The 16,164-nt window shown below is 43.4% G+C and overlaps 1 protein-coding gene across 2 annotated transcripts in view; it reads right to left on the bottom strand.

Moving 5' to 3' along the window:
* Positions 1–899: 899 nt before the first annotated feature.
* coro2ba (coronin, actin binding protein, 2Ba) overlaps positions 900–16,164 on the bottom strand; it is a 218,386-nt gene continuing 203,121 nt past the window's right edge. Inside the window, exons 11-13 of one of the 2 annotated variants that reach the window (XM_072278059.1) lie at positions 8,287–8,377; positions 6,371–6,507; positions 900–5,111 (exon numbers count right to left, since the gene is read on the bottom strand). In XM_072278059.1, coding sequence (XP_072134160.1) covers positions 4,980–5,111; positions 6,371–6,507; positions 8,287–8,377 — 360 coding nt within the window. In that variant the 3' untranslated portion in view covers positions 900–4,979. The remainder of the gene's footprint in view (positions 5,112–6,370; positions 6,508–8,286; positions 8,378–16,164) is intronic. The other variant, XM_072278060.1, reaches the window with a different exon arrangement.

Below are 16,164 nucleotides of genomic sequence, written 5' to 3'. Positions count from 1 at the left end.
AACAAAAGAGGATAACTATACTCATTCTATTTTTGGTGTTCCCACAACCGATGGTCTGACTTTAAGGATTCTTTATCTTGTTCTTTCCTGTTCTTGTCATTTATTACTATTTATTTATATTTGTATTTGCGCAGTTTGTTGTTCCATCGACTCTTTTTACAGTTACTGTTCTATAGATTTGCTGAGTATGCCTGCAGGAAGGAGGCTCTCATGACTTTATGTGGTGACATGTCTGTACTCTGATAATACATTTTACTTTGAACTTTGAACTCCTGTCAGGCAAAAGATGCACACAGAACATGAACTATTACAAGTCAATGGGACTAGGTAGTATCACAGTTCGGCACAGACTTGATGGGCCAAAAGGCTTGTTTCTCTACAGTAGAGCTCTGTGACTCTATGAACCACAAACTCAAGGAAAGCCTCTATTCTGCAAGGACTGTCAGACTCTTGAACGGAGCTCTTGTACACTAAAGGACGAACTCTTGATCTCCCATTGTAGCCCTTGTTCTTTATTTGTTCACCTGCACCTCACTTTCTCTAACTGTAACACTTTATTCTACATTCTGTTTTCTTTTTACTACCTTCCTATAATTATACATCATATGATCTGAAGGATGGCAGGCAAAAGAAAAGCTTTTCACTACATCTCAGTCCGTGTGACAATGATAAACCAATATCAATCTCTTTCTCCTTAAAGTGAGGTCTCTGTTAGTCTGCGGGTGTAGCACCTGCTTAACCCTTGATCAGGGTTCATGTGAAGCCACAGGAGCAGGTGGTGGATGGTCGTATGAGCAGCGGGTGCATATCACAAGTCCTGGTTATGTGACCACTGACACCAGGCAGACAATCTCTGAGGAGTATTGATAATGACTGGGGTCACCTGTCTTGTAAAGACACTGCCTAGAAAAAGGCAATGGCAAACCACTTCTGTAGAAAAATTTACCAACAGCAATCATGGTCATGGAAAGTCATACAACACAGCACTTAATGATGGCAATGACAGGGTGAATAAGCACAGTGTTTTCCCAGGGTTAGGATTCAAGAACTACAGGGCCTAAGTTGAAGGTGAGGAGGGAGAGACTTAACAGGAACTTGAGGAACAACTTTGTCACCTAGAGAGTGGTCAGTACTTGAAATGAGCTGCAGAGGAAGTAGTTGAGGCAGGTACATTAACAACATTTAAAAGATACTTGGACAGGTATGTATTTAATAAGTATTTTGAGGAATATGGGCCTAACACTGGCAAAAGGCACTAGCTTGCTTGGACTGGTTTGCATGAACCAGTTGGGCCGAAGGGCCTCTTTCCCCATTCTATGAACTTTATGTTAATTAAAATTTTAAAACAACAAAGTTACATTAATAAACTTCGAAGCAACTGTGTAGTGAAAGCTCCTAACTGTGCCATGGGCAATGCCTGCTGGGTGGAGTGCGATTCTTGTGTGAGAGAGATCAACATTTGGGAAGTGGAGACGCCCTTCTCCTTATCTATCGCATGGAACAGAACTTGTTTTTGCATAAGGACCATAAGATATAGGAGCGGAATTAGGCCATTTGGCCCATCGAGTCTGCTCTGCCATTTCATCATGGCTGATTCATTTTTCCTTTCCGCCCCAATCTCCTGCTTTCTCCCTATGTCCCTTCATGCCCTGACTAATCAAGAATTTATCACCCTCTTCCTTAAATATGCCCACCTGTGGCAACAAATTCTACAGATTCTCACCCTCTGGTTAAAGAAATTCGTCATCATCTCCGTTCTAAAAAGGACGTCTCTCTACTGTGAGGGTGTGTCCTCTGATCTTGGACTCCCTCACCATAGGAAACATTCTATATTTTGCTGTAACCAACACCACTCAGCCCCAAGCTAAGAACTTTTCTGCTCAAGCGTTCACCCTCAATAGACGAGGCAATCTCAAACCCTTAGGAGCGGTACATCAAATTGTTAGTCACAGGGTCTGTAGTGACCGAGTCATTTACATTAACCCAGCACTAATCCCCCTTTTCTCTCCCCACACTCCCATTAACTCCCCCTGGATTCTGTCAGTCATCTCTGACCTACTAGGGATAATTCATTGTGTCCAACTGACCTCCCAATCCATGTGCTTTTGGGACCTGAGAGGATACTGGAGTGTTTGGAGGAAATCCACATGGTCACAGGGAGAACATGCAAATTCCATGCGAGCAACACTGGAGACTGGGATCCGACCTGGATTTCCAAAGCTGTGAGCTAGCTGTACTGTTATGGTTTCCTAAGCTGTTGTAATTTAGCAGCTAAGGAAGGATGTGCTGGCACTGGTGAGGGTTCATATGGGGTTCACGAGAATTATCCTGGGAATGAAAGGGTTAACATACCCGGAGTGTTTGATGGCTCTGGGCTTGTACTCGCTGTTCTTTAGAAGAGTGAGGAGGGATCTCATGGAACCTTATTAAATATTGAAAGGCCTAGATATAGGCCTATATAGATAGATAGATCTATCTATCTACATCTAGATAGACCTAGATAGGCCCAGGTCACTAGGACCTGTTGAGGATGTTTCCTATAGTGAGGGAGTCTAGGACTGGAAGGCACTGCCTCTGAATAGAAAGACATCCTCTTAGAACGGAGATGAAGAGAAATTTCTTTGGCTAGAGGGTAGTGAATCTATGGAATTCATTGCTACAGATGGCTGTTGAGGCCAAGTCACTGGGTATATTTAAAGCAGAGATTGATAGGTTCTTGATTACTAAGGGTGTCGGATGCTATGGAGAGAGGGCAGAAGAATGGGTTGAGTGGGATAGTAAATCAGCTATGATGGAAAGGCAGAGCAGACTCGATGGGCCGAACGATCTAATTCTGTACCTACTGTATATCTTATAGTCTAATCAGAATCAAGAGTTAGTGCAAGAAAGGAGTTCAGGGGTTAAAGGTCAGTCACAAGATTGAATAGCAGGGCAACTATGAAGGACTGAATGGCCTCCTTCTTCTAGCTTTATTTTCCCATAAGGCTGTCAGAAGCGTTATACCGAAGGGTCACTGCCAGGGAAATGGGAGCTGAGGGGGACAACCTCATCACTAAACTGGAAGGGACATTGGACAAAGAAAGAAGAAGGAGGGAAAAAAAGCGAGAGAAAGAAATAGAGATAGAGGGAGAGAGAGAGAGAGAAAATAAACAAAAAGAAAGAAAGCCAATGACACACTTTTAGAAGCATTGTTGTGACAGCCAGTTCGTGTGCAGCACACTCCCAGAGACAGCAATCAGTGGCGGCCACAGAATCTCTCGTAGTGAGGATAAACATTCCCCAGTTGTTGCTCTGCTCCCATCCCCCAGAGAGTGCAATTTGATGGCTCCTCCGAGAGAGGGCTGCATGAACACTGTGGTGCTCCCTCACTGTTGCACTGGACTGTCAGCCTCAAGTTTTCCAGCCACAGCTCCAGAACGAGGCTTGAACTCAGATTGCAAGTGAGAACGTTGCCAATTAGAGCCGACATGCGTTATACTCAGACCAGGCCAAATGGACCCTGTCCAGCACAGGCCGAGCTGGGCTGGCTCTGTACTTTAACCAGTTCGGGTTAACTTCCTTAATTTTATTGTATCTGTCCTCTGGCAATGTATTGGTCTCTTCTTCCACTTTTCTGGGTTGGGACAAGTCTCACAAAATTTATAGGTGCTCTGGTTTTAATTTTGTATCTAAAGACACTACATAATTCCCAAATTCCAACAGCTAACTTAAGGGTGGCACTGTAGCCTAGTGGTTAGCATAACACTATGACAGTGCCAGTGATCCCTGATCATGGTTCAGTTCCCGCCGCTGTCTGCAAAGAGTTTGGACGCTCTCCCCGTGACCATGAGAGTTCCACTGGATGCTCTGGTTTCCTCCCGCGTTCCTGAGATGCAAGTGTTAGGGTTAGTGAGTTGTGGGCATGCTATGCATGGAGACACTTGCGGGCAGCCCAGCACAATCCTCGCTGATTTGATTTGAAGCAAACAATGCACTTCACTGTATATTTTGATGTACATGTGATAAATAAAACTAATCTTTACCAATAAGTTACAAATAAAGCTCCCTCACCTGGCTTCACCTATCACCTTCCAGCTTGTACTCCTTCCCTTCCCCCCAACTTCTTATTTTGGCTTCACCGCCCTTCCTCTCCAGTCCTGATGAAGGGTCTTGGCTCGAAACATCAACTTCTTTATTCCCCTCCCTAGACACTGCCAGACATGCCGAGTTCCTCCAGTACTTTCTATGTGCTGCTCTGGATTTCCTGCATGTGCAGGACCTCTTGTGTTCTAATCTTTAACCTTCTAACTTGTTTGTGGCCATTCATTTATAAGGACAGTTTGAGTCACTGTCCAGCATAGAAGGGGAGGCAGAGTGCCTCCCATACCCCGACTGCGTTAACCTGAGTATCACAAATCATCCGATACACAGGGACAAAGTTAACATGGTGCAGCGTAGCCGGTGCAGTTTGGTGGGTAGATGGGAAAGGAAAGGGTAGGTGGGAACGCGAGGGAGTCTCCAGCTGAGATATGATGCATAGACTGGCGAGGATGGGCCTGTACCTGCTCTCAGCTCTTTTCCAATAAAACTTCCACCTTAGCAGCTAAATTGGGCAAGGCTCACAAAGACGCTAATTCAGAGGCACCTTGGAGTATTTAATGTAAAACGATGTTAAAATGACTCATTAGCATGCAGAACGTTTTAAAGTATACATGTCTCTGGGCAGCTGATGATGACTGGATCTCTATGAACCATGCTTAGCACTCCAGATACCTGCTGACGCATAGTGTGCAGACCCGTCGAGCTCTTCTGTTAGTTGTGCATATGGCTAAACATTTTGGAAATCGACATAACTTCCAGTTTCTCTCTCACTTGCGGGTGGTGGGGCAGACTCTGTGAGTTTTAAAGGTCCTATAGCATTCTTACAATCTGCGTATAACCGCTGCTGATAATTCCGCGACATGCCAGAGGGATGAGGAATGGCGGCAGGGACCCCGAGGTCAGGTGCTTTTCGGGACGTTCTGCAGATTCTTGAGTTCCAGTTCCAGTTGGCGTATTCTCACGTCCTTCTGCGTCAGTTCTTCCTTTAGCCTTCGGATCTCGTCTTGCTGTCGGAAGAACATCCGGAGAAGCTGTGTGGAAAAAGTATCAGGCAATTCAGTCAGAGTTGCAAGAAAGTGGATTTCTTCCCCTGGTCAGTTAATCTAAAGGAGGCAGCTCACTGCGGCTTCCTTCAAAATTTCACCCAGTTGACGCGGTCTTTCATTGATTCTATTACGGATTAATTGGGTATGCCCGCAAGGAAATGAATCTCAGGGTTGTATATGTACTTTAATAATAAATTTACTTTGAACTAATTTGCTTGAACCCCAACCCCTCTCTCTATTGCCTCAGTCACTGCACTGCAATGCAAACATTTTGAATCATTTTTCATAACACTGTTTACATAGTAAATGCATGCAAGTATTTATGTATTTCTACACATTTTATTCTATATCTGTACTTCCAGCTTTATTTTTATATAATTCTTTATTCTGCGTAATTGTACATTGTTGTTAGCTTTTGTTGCATGTCACACCAACACACCACAGCAAGTTCCTAATATCCGTAAATATGTTTTATTATTTATTGAGAAAGGTCCCGAGTTCAAATCCAGCCGGCTCCCCTGCACGCTTTCCATCCGTGCTGGGTTACGAGCAGGTGATCTCTTTGGAAACTCACCCGGCAGAAGGCAATGGGAAACCACTGCTGTAACTTGCCTCGTACGCGGTTCCCCACTACGTCAGAGAGGCGTGGAGGGAAATCGTCCGCTAACCGGAGAAACTCCCGATGCGAGGTACCTTTCCTTTTTATTGAGATACAGCTTGGAATAGGCCCTTCTGGCCATTCGAGCCACGCTGCCCAGCGATCCCCCCATTTAATCCTAGCCTAATCACGGGACAATTTACTATGACCAACTAACCTAACAACATCTTTGGACTGTGGGAGGAATCCAGAGCACCCAGAGGAAACCCACACAGTCATGGGCAGATCATACAGACTCCTTACAGACAGCGGTGGGAATTGAACCCACGTTGCCTGTACTGTAAAGCATCGTGCTAACCAATACGCTACTGTGCTGCCCTTACACAATGGTGCGGAATTGAACTCTGAACCCTGGAACACCGCAAGCTGTAGCAGCATCACGCTAACTGCTACACTACAGTGCCGCCCACTGTTGCTCCATTTTCCTTCTCTTTGAAAGGCTGAACATTTAATCAAGAGCTTGCTCTGCGCCCCATGCATGAGAAGGGTCAGGGATTTGACCCATCCTCAGAAACTCAGAGGGGAGATATGGGAACCCATGAAATGGCAAGTTTAACTGCATGTTTCCGCGTGTCAGCAGACCCACCTCGTTCTCTGTCCGAGGTGGTACGTTTTCCAGTAGATCGATTCCATTCACCACCACACTTTTCTTGTCCTTTTTTGGTGGCTTGAAAGCAATATTTGTGGATTTGTAACCTTCCTTCAAAGACATTAGGATCGGATCTGTAAGGACAAAACCACAGAGCAGATGTGCCAGAGGAAAAGGAGCTACTAATTCCTATCTTAGATCACAAAATATGAATTAACTTTCCTCTCAAAGACCCATTTGTTAAACAAATGAAAACCATTTTCTACTATGGTGCAAACATACACTCATCCGCCACTTTATTAGATACCTCCTGTACCTCATAGAGAGGCAACTGAGTGTATATTCATGGTCGCAAACATGAGGAAATCTGCAGATGCTGGAAATTCGAGCAACACACACAAAAAATGCTGGTGAACGCAGCAGGCCAGGCAGCATCTATAGGAAGTGGTGCAGTCGTTGTTTTGGGCTGAGACCCTTCGTCAGGATTAACAAGACCTCTTCTTTCAGTTAGCCCTGATGAAGGGTCTCGGCCCGAAACGTCGACTGTACCTCTTCCTATAGATGCTGCCTGGCCTGCTGCGTTCCACCATCATTTTTGTGTGTGTTGCTTGTATATTCATGGTCTTTTGCTGCTGTAGCCCATCCACTTTAAGGTTCGACGTGTTGTGCATCCAGAGATGCTCTTTTGCACACCACTGTTGTAACATGTGTTATTCGAATTACATTCGCCTTCTTGTCAGCTTGAACCAGTCTGGATATTCTCCTCCGACCCCTCCCATTAACAAGGCGATTTTGCCCACAGCTGCTTACTGAATGTGTTTTGGTTTTTGCACCATTCTTGGTAAACTCTAGAGACTGTTGTGCATGAAAATCCCAGGAGATCAACAGTTTTTCCGAGATACTATAACCACTCCGTTTGGCACCAACAATTATTCCATGGTCGAAGTCACATTTCTTCCCCATTCTGGTGTTTGGTCTGAACAACAACTGAACCTCTTGACCATGTCTGCATGTTTTTACGCATTGAGTTGCTGCCCCATGATTGGCTGATTAAATATATGCATTAATGAGAAGGTATACAAGTGTGCCTAATAAAGTGGCCACTCAGTGTATCTTAGAGGAAGATTCAGCACATTATTTCAGGATAAACAACAATAATAATGTGCATTTATGTAGTGCCTTTAATGATGAAGTGTTCTATTGAAGCTATGAATGCATCATCAAAACAAATTGAAACCTATTAAATATTTAAAAAATATATTATTCTTCTAGAAACATAGAACTATAGAAACATTAGCAATGGAAACCATTCAGTCTGTTGTTCTGTTCTGGCTCTTCATAAAGCTGTCTGATTGATCTCACAGCCCTATTCTTTTCTGATAGCCCTGAAATTCTTTTGAACAATTCTTTAAAGGGAAAATGATATAAATCTAACTTAACTTTATTTTTCTGACAGAAACCAAGCTTTTCCTTCAGTTTATGGGGTTCACCGTGGGTCACTGCAGGACAGGCCCTCTTTTTGTTACTACTGTCAGGGAGGAGGTACAGGAGCCTGAAGACCCACACTCAATGATTCAGGAACAGCTTCTTTCCCTTGTCATGAGAATGGGGTCCATGAACCTTTGATCACTACTTTGTTATTCTTTCGTTTACATTATATATTTATTTATATCATTTATAATATATTTATGTCTTTATACAAAGTACTGCTACTGCAAAACAACAAATTTCATGTCATTTAAGTCTGTGGTAATGCACCAGATTCTGAGTAGGTTTCATGACTAACAACAGAAAAGGCCCAGGTCTATACACCGGCATGTCCCTTTATTTGACCTCTGACATCACAGTCCCATGAACAGCGGTGGGACTATCGGTGAAGTTGGCACAGAAAAGTGAATATTAAAGAATCACACCTCTGTTCATTCCACTTAGCCACTCTTCTGCCGTTAGAGCAGGCTCAGTCCCTGGTGTCATTGGGTAAATGTCTTCCTGGTATGTTTCAGACTGAAAAACAACAAAAACAATCAAACACAGTGAATTAGAAGTGGTCACAAGGAAGACCACCCAGTGGCTACAAGGAAGACCACCTAATGCCTGTTTATTTATTTACAGATAATTTATTTGGTTCTTCCAGCCCTCCAATTGTGCCGTCCCAGCAAGGCTCAACAACCCTGGTTTAACCCCAACCTAATCACGGGACAATTTACAATGACCAATTAACCCATTTCTGCATGGACAGATTAATTTACAATACTGCACAAAAGTCTTAGACAAATATAATTTGCTAGGGTGCCTGAGGTTTTTGCACAGTACTGTAGTAATTTTATATATTTCACTATACTACCACAAAAAAAAATTTAATGACATATGTGAGTGATGATAAACCTGATTCTGATATGGGTCTCTGTTGTGGACTGAGAGTGGGAAGGGGGCAGGGAGAGGGGAGCCAGGGTTTGGAAAAGGGAAAGGGAGAGGAGCGGGAGAGGGAAGTGAGTGGGAAGCTCCAGAGATACATTTTGTAATGATCAATAAACTCATGGTTTGGAATCAAATGACCTTGCCTGGTATCTCAGGGCTGGGTGTGTCTGCACCCTTACACCCCTCTACAACCTCTCCTCCCCGTCCCGGCACTCCTTCTCTGCCACCCGTCCCACATCCCTCCTGCGTTACGCCATCCTCGCCATTCCCAGCATCCTTCTGCTACCGCCGGATTTACAAACTCGCTCTCTGATCCACATTGACAAATACAGTACTGTGTAAAGGTCTTAGGCACCTTAGCTATATATATGTGCTTAAGACTTTTATACAGTTCGGTATCTCACAAAAAAACCTGCCTATTACCAGTCACCCAGGACCTCAAACTAACCGAGAGAATCCTGCAGGTAGCACAGTTCAAGAAAGACCTTGTTAAAATATTTGAACGCTGGCATGTTCCCAATATCAATGAGGCAACTTTGGGCCTGTAGCCACTGGAATTTAGAAGAATGCGGGGGCATCTCATTGAAACCTACTGTGTGTTTAAAGGACTAGATAGGGTGGATGTGGAAAGGATGCTTCCTATGGTGGGGGTATCCTGAACTAAAGGGCACAGCCTCAAAATTGAGGGATGATCTTTTAGAACAGAGATAAGGAGGAACGTTTTTAGCCAGAGAGTAGTGTATTTGTGGAATGCTCTGCCACAGACTGTGGTGGAGGCCAAGTCCGTGGGTATATATAAGGCGGAAGTTGATAGTTTCCCATCAGTCAGAGCATCAAAGAATATGGCGAGAAGGCATGTGTATGGGGTTGAGTGGGATCTGGGATCAGCCATGATGGAATGGTGGCACAGACTGGATGGGCTGAATGCCCTAATTCTGCTCCTATGTCTTATGGTCCTATGGTCTTAATATCCTCCCCTCCATTAAGGACATCTTCAAGGGGTGGTGCCTCAAAAGGTGGTATCTGTTTCTAAAGACCTTGCCATTACGACCATCGAGGAGGAGGTACAGGAGCCTGCGGGCCCACTCTCAATGATTCAGAAACAAGTTGGGTTCGGCACAGTAGCCCAGTGATTAGCATAATGGTATTGGAGTGGCAGCGGCCCGGGTTCAAATCCCACTGCTGTCTGTAAGGATGTTCTCCCCGTGACCACAAGGGTTTCTTCTGGGTGCTCCAGTTTCCTCCCAAATCCCAAAGCCGTACCGGCAAGTGGGCTAATTGGTGACTTGAGTGGGTGTGTTGGGCCAGAAGGACCTGTTTCACAGCTGTCTCTCTAAATTAAAAAAACATTTTCCCACTCACATCACATTTCTGAGCATTCCATGGACCCACGAACAGTACCTCGTTATTTTCTGACACTGTTTATTTAATCTTGTATTTTATCGTAACTTTATGTCCCTGCACTGTACCACTGCCACAAAGCAACAGATTTTACATCTTCAAAGTCAGTAGTTAATCTGATGCTGCTATACTGCGACGGAAGGAAGCTGTGCCACTGGTTGTCACCGGGTTACAACAGGATTCCGTTCCTGTGACCTGTTTGTGATGTTAATAGTCTGCGAGTCGGAAATGTGGCTGCAGAGCGAGTTCCCACATGACAGATGATGCCTGCACCCCCACAGCAGCTGGCAAACCCATCCTATCGCTCTCCCGAATTCCTCTTTGGACTCAGCTCTCCCCACCATCGGCGCTATTCACAGCTGGCGCTGCCTTAGGAAAGCAGCATCTATCATCAAAAATCTCCACCGTTCAGCCCACACCATCTTCTCACAGCTGCCACCGGAGAGCAGGATAAGCCTGAAGTCCCGCAGCACCAAGTTCAAGTGCAGCCACCAATTTCTCTTCAACCATTTGGTTCTTGAACCCACCAGCAAAACCCTAATCCAAGGGTGGCAGACATTTTTTTTGAGAGTGTGTGCCCGAATTGGTTACAATCTTCTAAAAAAACTCTCACGTCCCGTGGTAATTCTGAGCAGAGATTATCACTTGTTATGGCATTAGTAACTAATTATGGAAATTTTTAAGGAAAAAAGGATGAGTTCTGTCACAACCATGGATCCTGCCTTGAGGTCTATGCGCCAGTGCAGTTGGGCTGCAGAACAGGTTTAACAATTGTGCTCGTGATATGCACATTCCAGCTAATTACTCTTTCATTTTGATGGATTATTGTTTTTCTTTTCTTTTGAATTCTGCAACGGTTCTCATTAAAGTCAGTGAAATGTTGACCCGCCTCAGTCTCTCTCTCTCTCTATGTACTTGGGCCATATAAGACCATAAGATGTGGGAGCAGAATTGGGTCATTTGGCCAATCGAGTCTGCCCTGCCATTTCATCATGGCTGATCCATCTTTCCTCTCAGCCCCAACCTTCTGCCTTCACCCCTGTATTCCTTCATACCCCAACTAATCAAGAATCTATCAACCTCACCTTAAATATACATAAAGACTTGGCCTCCATGGCTGCCTGTGGTAATGAATTGCACAAATTCACCACCCTCTAGCTAAAGAAATTCCTCTTCATCTCTGTTCTAAAGGGACACCCCTCTATTCTGAGGCTGTGTCTTCTGGTCTTAGACTCCCCCACCACAGGAAACATCCTCTCCACATCCACTCTATGAAGGCCTTTCACTATTCGATAGGTTTCAATGAGGTCACCCCTCATTCTTCTGAATTCCAGAGGAATCAAACACTCTTCATATGACAAGCTGTTCAAACCTCAATCATGTTTGTAAACTTCCTTTGAACCCCTTCCAGTTTCAGCACATCCTTTCTAATGTAAGGGGCCCAAAACTGCTCACAATACTCCAAGTGAGGCCTCACCATTGCTTTATAAATTCTCAACATTACATCCTTGCCTTTATATTCTAGTCCTGTCGAAATGAATGCAAACATTACATTTGCCTTCCTCACCACAGACTCAACCTGCAAATTAACCTTTAGGGAAGCCTGCACAAGGGCTCCCAAGCCGCTTTGTGCTTCAGAATTTTGTATTTTCTCTGCATTTAGAAAATAGTCAACCCTTTCATTTCTTCTTCCGAAGTGCATGACCATACACTTCCCGACACTGTATTCCATCTGCCACTTCTTTGCCCATTCCTTTAATCTATCTAAGTCTTTCTGTAGCCTTTCTACTTCCTCAAAACTACATGCCCCTCCACCTACCTTCATATCGTCTGCAAACTTTGCAACAAATCCATCAATTTCATCATCCAAGTTACTGGCATATAACATAAAAAGAATTGGTCCCAACACAGACACCTATGGAACACCGCTAGTCACAGGCAGCCAACCAAAGGTTCCTTTTTTATTCCGACTCTTTGTCTCCTGCCAATAAGCCACTGCTTTATCCATGCTAGAATCCTTCCTGTACTACTAAAGGTTCATAGCTTGTGAGCAGCCTCAAGTGTGTCACCTTGTCGAAGACCTTCTGAAAATCCAAGTACACAACATCAACTGATTCTCCTTTGTCTATCCTGCTTGTTATTTTTTCAAAGAATTCCAACACGTTTGTCAGGCAAGATTTTCCCTTGAGGTTACCATGGTGACTACGGCCTATTTTGTCAAGAGCCTCTGAGTACCCAAAGACTTCATTCTTAATAATCGACTCCAATATCTTCCCAACCACTGAGATCAGACTAAATGGCCTAAAATTTCCTTTCTTCTGTCTTTCTCCCTTCTTGAAGAGTGGAGTGACATTTGCAATTTCCCAGTCTTCCAGAACCATTCCAGAATGTAGTGACTCTTGAAAGGTTATTCCTAATGCCTGCATGATCTCTTCACCCACCTCTTTCAGAACCCTGTGGTGTATACCATCTGGTCAAAGTGACTTAATCTACCCTCAGACCATTCAGTTTCTCAAGACCCTTCTCCCTGGTAATGGTAACTTCACACACTTCACGATCCCTGACACCTGGAACTTCCACTATACTTCTTGAGTTTTCTGCAGTGAAGGCTGATACAAAATACTTATTCAGTTCATTTGCCATTTTCTTGTTCCCATTACTACCTCTCCAGCATTGTTTTCCAGCAGTCATATCCACTCTCGCCTCTCTTTTACACGTTTTGTATCTGAAGAAACTTTTGTTATCCTGTTTAATATTTTTGGCTAGCTTACTTTCGTATTCCATCTTTACCTTCTTAGTGAGTTTTTTAGTTGCCTTCTGTTGGCATTTGTAAGCTTCCCAATCCTCTGACTGCTCTATTATATGTCCTTTCTTTTGCTTTTACATTGGCTTTGATTTCTCTTGTAGCTGCGGTTGTGTCATCTTGCCTTTAGGATACTTCTTCCTCTTTGGCATGTATATATCCTGTGCCTTCTGAATTGCTTCCAGAAATTCCAGCCATTGCTGCTGTGCCGTCATCTCTGCCAGTGTAGTTTTCCAATCAATTCTGGCCAACTCCTCTCTTGTGCTTTTGTAATTCCCTTTACTCCATTGTAATACTGATACATCTGACTTTAGCCTGTCCTTCTCAAATTTCATTATATTAAATCATATTATGATCACTTACCCCTGAGGGTTCTTTTACCTTAAGCTCTCTAATCAATTCCAGTTCATTGCACAACATACAATCCAGAATCACTGATCCTCTAGTGGGCTCACCATGAGCTGCTCTAAAAAGACATCTCATAGGCATTCTAGAAATTTCCCCTCTTGGAATCCAGCACCAACCTGATTTTCCCAATCTACCTGCATATTGAAATCCCCCAATGACTATTGAACATAGCCCTCTTGGCATGCATTTTCTACCTGCTGTTGTAATTTGTAGACCGTATCCTTACAACTGTTTGGGGGTCTGTATATAACTCCCATCAGGGTCTTTTTACCCTTGCATTTCCTTAGCTCTGTCCACAATGATTCAACACCTTCTGACCCTATGTCAACTCTTCTTAATGATTTGACTTCAATTTTTTTTTACTAACAGAGCAACACCATCCCCTCTGCCTTCCTGCTTATCCTTTCAATACAATGCTTATCTTTGGACGTTAAGCTCTCAGCTATAACTTCTTCCATTCACTAATCAAGTGATGCCTTCAACATTGTACATGTCAATTTGTAACATACCCGAACATTTTGACAAGTTCTGCTCCATATTCACTAGTATTTATTGTTTTACTATTAATAACAGAGACAGATTGTAATAAAGCATTTCAGAAAACCTGATGAAAATTTATTAATATTCATATTTTAAAAAGACAATTGAAAAATGAATAATCGTGGTGTTATTCTACATGCAGTATTTACTCTTATTATCACAGTGCTCACTCACAAATGACAAGAAAAAAAATCAGCTGAGTGAAGCCAATGCCATCTGTCCCAGCTGCTTATTATACAAATACCAATGCATACACCTGTCAGTGAAGATTTTGCAACGTCATGTGTTCTTGCAACCATCTAGTTGGCACCCAAGCCAGCATGACACATTTGTTGTGAAAATATCTCGTAACTCATGGGCTGTAAAAAATCATTAACAGCTTCACTTGGCAGTAAAGATAATCATTATGCATCTTTTTATTATATGTGGGGTTTAAAGAATCGAGGGGAGGTACTCTATGTCACGTGCCAACAAAGTTTTTTGCGTGCCATCTTGGGCACACTTGTCAGAGGTTTGCCAACCTGGCCCAAATCATCTCAGTTTAGCAACATTACGACCACCTTGCTCACTCTACACTAAAATGTGTTCGTTCTTTTAAAAACTGTATATAATTTATGTTTAATTAATATTTTTCCTGTGAATGCTGCTTACATGATGCAATGAGCCAGCGATGCTGCCGCAGGTAAGCTTTTCGTTGCACCTGTGCATACATGTACTTGTGTATCTGACAATAAACTCGGCTTTGGCTTGGACTTGTATGTACATAATCTGGGGAAGGGTCTGTACAGTACTGTGCAAAACTGTTTGGCACATGTAAATAAAATTCTTTAAAGTGAATATGCATTCAAAAATAATAATTAAAAGATTTCTAATGAATTTCCTATGAAGAACAGTAAACAGTAAAAAATACAAAATCAAATCAATATTTGGTGAGACCACCCTTTGCCTTTAAAACTGCACCAATCCTCTTAGGTACACTATCGTGCAAGAAAATCAGCTGGTAGGTTGGAGAACCTGCCACAGTTCTGCATAATTTGGCTGCTTTGCTTGTTTCTGTCGCTCCAGGTAACCCCTGACAGACTCAACAATGTTGAGATCAGGGCTCTGTGGAGGCCATACCATCTGAAACCCTATAAAAAAATCCTAGGGGGCCTAAATACTGTAAAGCACAACTGTGCCACAGTTAGATTCCAGCTACCTGCCTAACTTCCACACTCTCTCACTCTACAGTAGTCTATTGAACTACAGTAAATCCTTGACTCATTGGGAGGCTGTTCCAGATTTGCACCAGGATTCCTGTTGGAATGTGCCTTGTACATCTGCAAAATAAAACTCTTCCCATTGATTCTACCTGGGAGTTCATTGATGTGCACACTTCTGCTTCCCCCATTGAAGGTGCTGTCTTGCAGAGGCTGGTAACGTCTTGAGACTTGTCCTAAACATGCACATGTACTTTGCAAGAGAGGAGCCAGGCTTTGTCTTAATGCAGATAGGCACAAACGGAGTGATGTAGCCATAGGACATGATTGAGACAGCACGTTTTTCCTCAACTTGGATGCTCCTCGTCTGTACGGGTTACTGAGGGAACTCAGTGGCAGGCTGTGTTCTGATCTAAAAGCCTCCCTCACAATGGGATTATTGTCTTGGGAAATGCTGGAGTCACACTGATTTCAGGAAATGACTGTAATGCAGATCAATGTAAGAGAAATCAATCTGGACATTGAAGAGCTTCGCCTTTATTGTAATCAGTGTATTGGCATTACTACAGATTAGGAGAAAGCTGCTTCTTGGCCAATCAGATAACAACCATAAGACATAGGATCCAAATGAGGCCATTTGGCCCTTTGAGTCTACTGCATTATTCCATCATGGCTGATTTATTATCCTCTCAACCCCATTCTCCTGCCTTCTCCCCATAGCTGTTGACACTCAAGAAACTATCTATCTCCACTTTAAATACACCCAATGACTTGGCCGCCATAACCATCTGTGACAATGAAGTCCACAGATTCACCTCCCTCTGGCTGAAGAAATTCCTCCTCATCTCTGTTCCAAAAGGACGTCTTGCATTTTGAGGCTGTGCCCTCTGGTCCTAGACTACCCCACTATAGGAAACATCCTCTCCACATCCGCTCAATGTAGGCCTTTCAGTATTCAACAGGATTCAATGAGATCCTCCTTCATTCTCCTAAAACTCTGGTGAGTACAGACCCAGAGCCAT

This window comes from Mobula birostris, chromosome 14 (assembly GCF_030028105.1).
Source record: "Mobula birostris isolate sMobBir1 chromosome 14, sMobBir1.hap1, whole genome shotgun sequence".
Classification (NCBI taxonomy): Eukaryota; Metazoa; Chordata; class Chondrichthyes; order Myliobatiformes; family Myliobatidae; genus Mobula; species Mobula birostris.
This window is presented reverse-complemented; position numbering and strand designations above follow the sequence as displayed.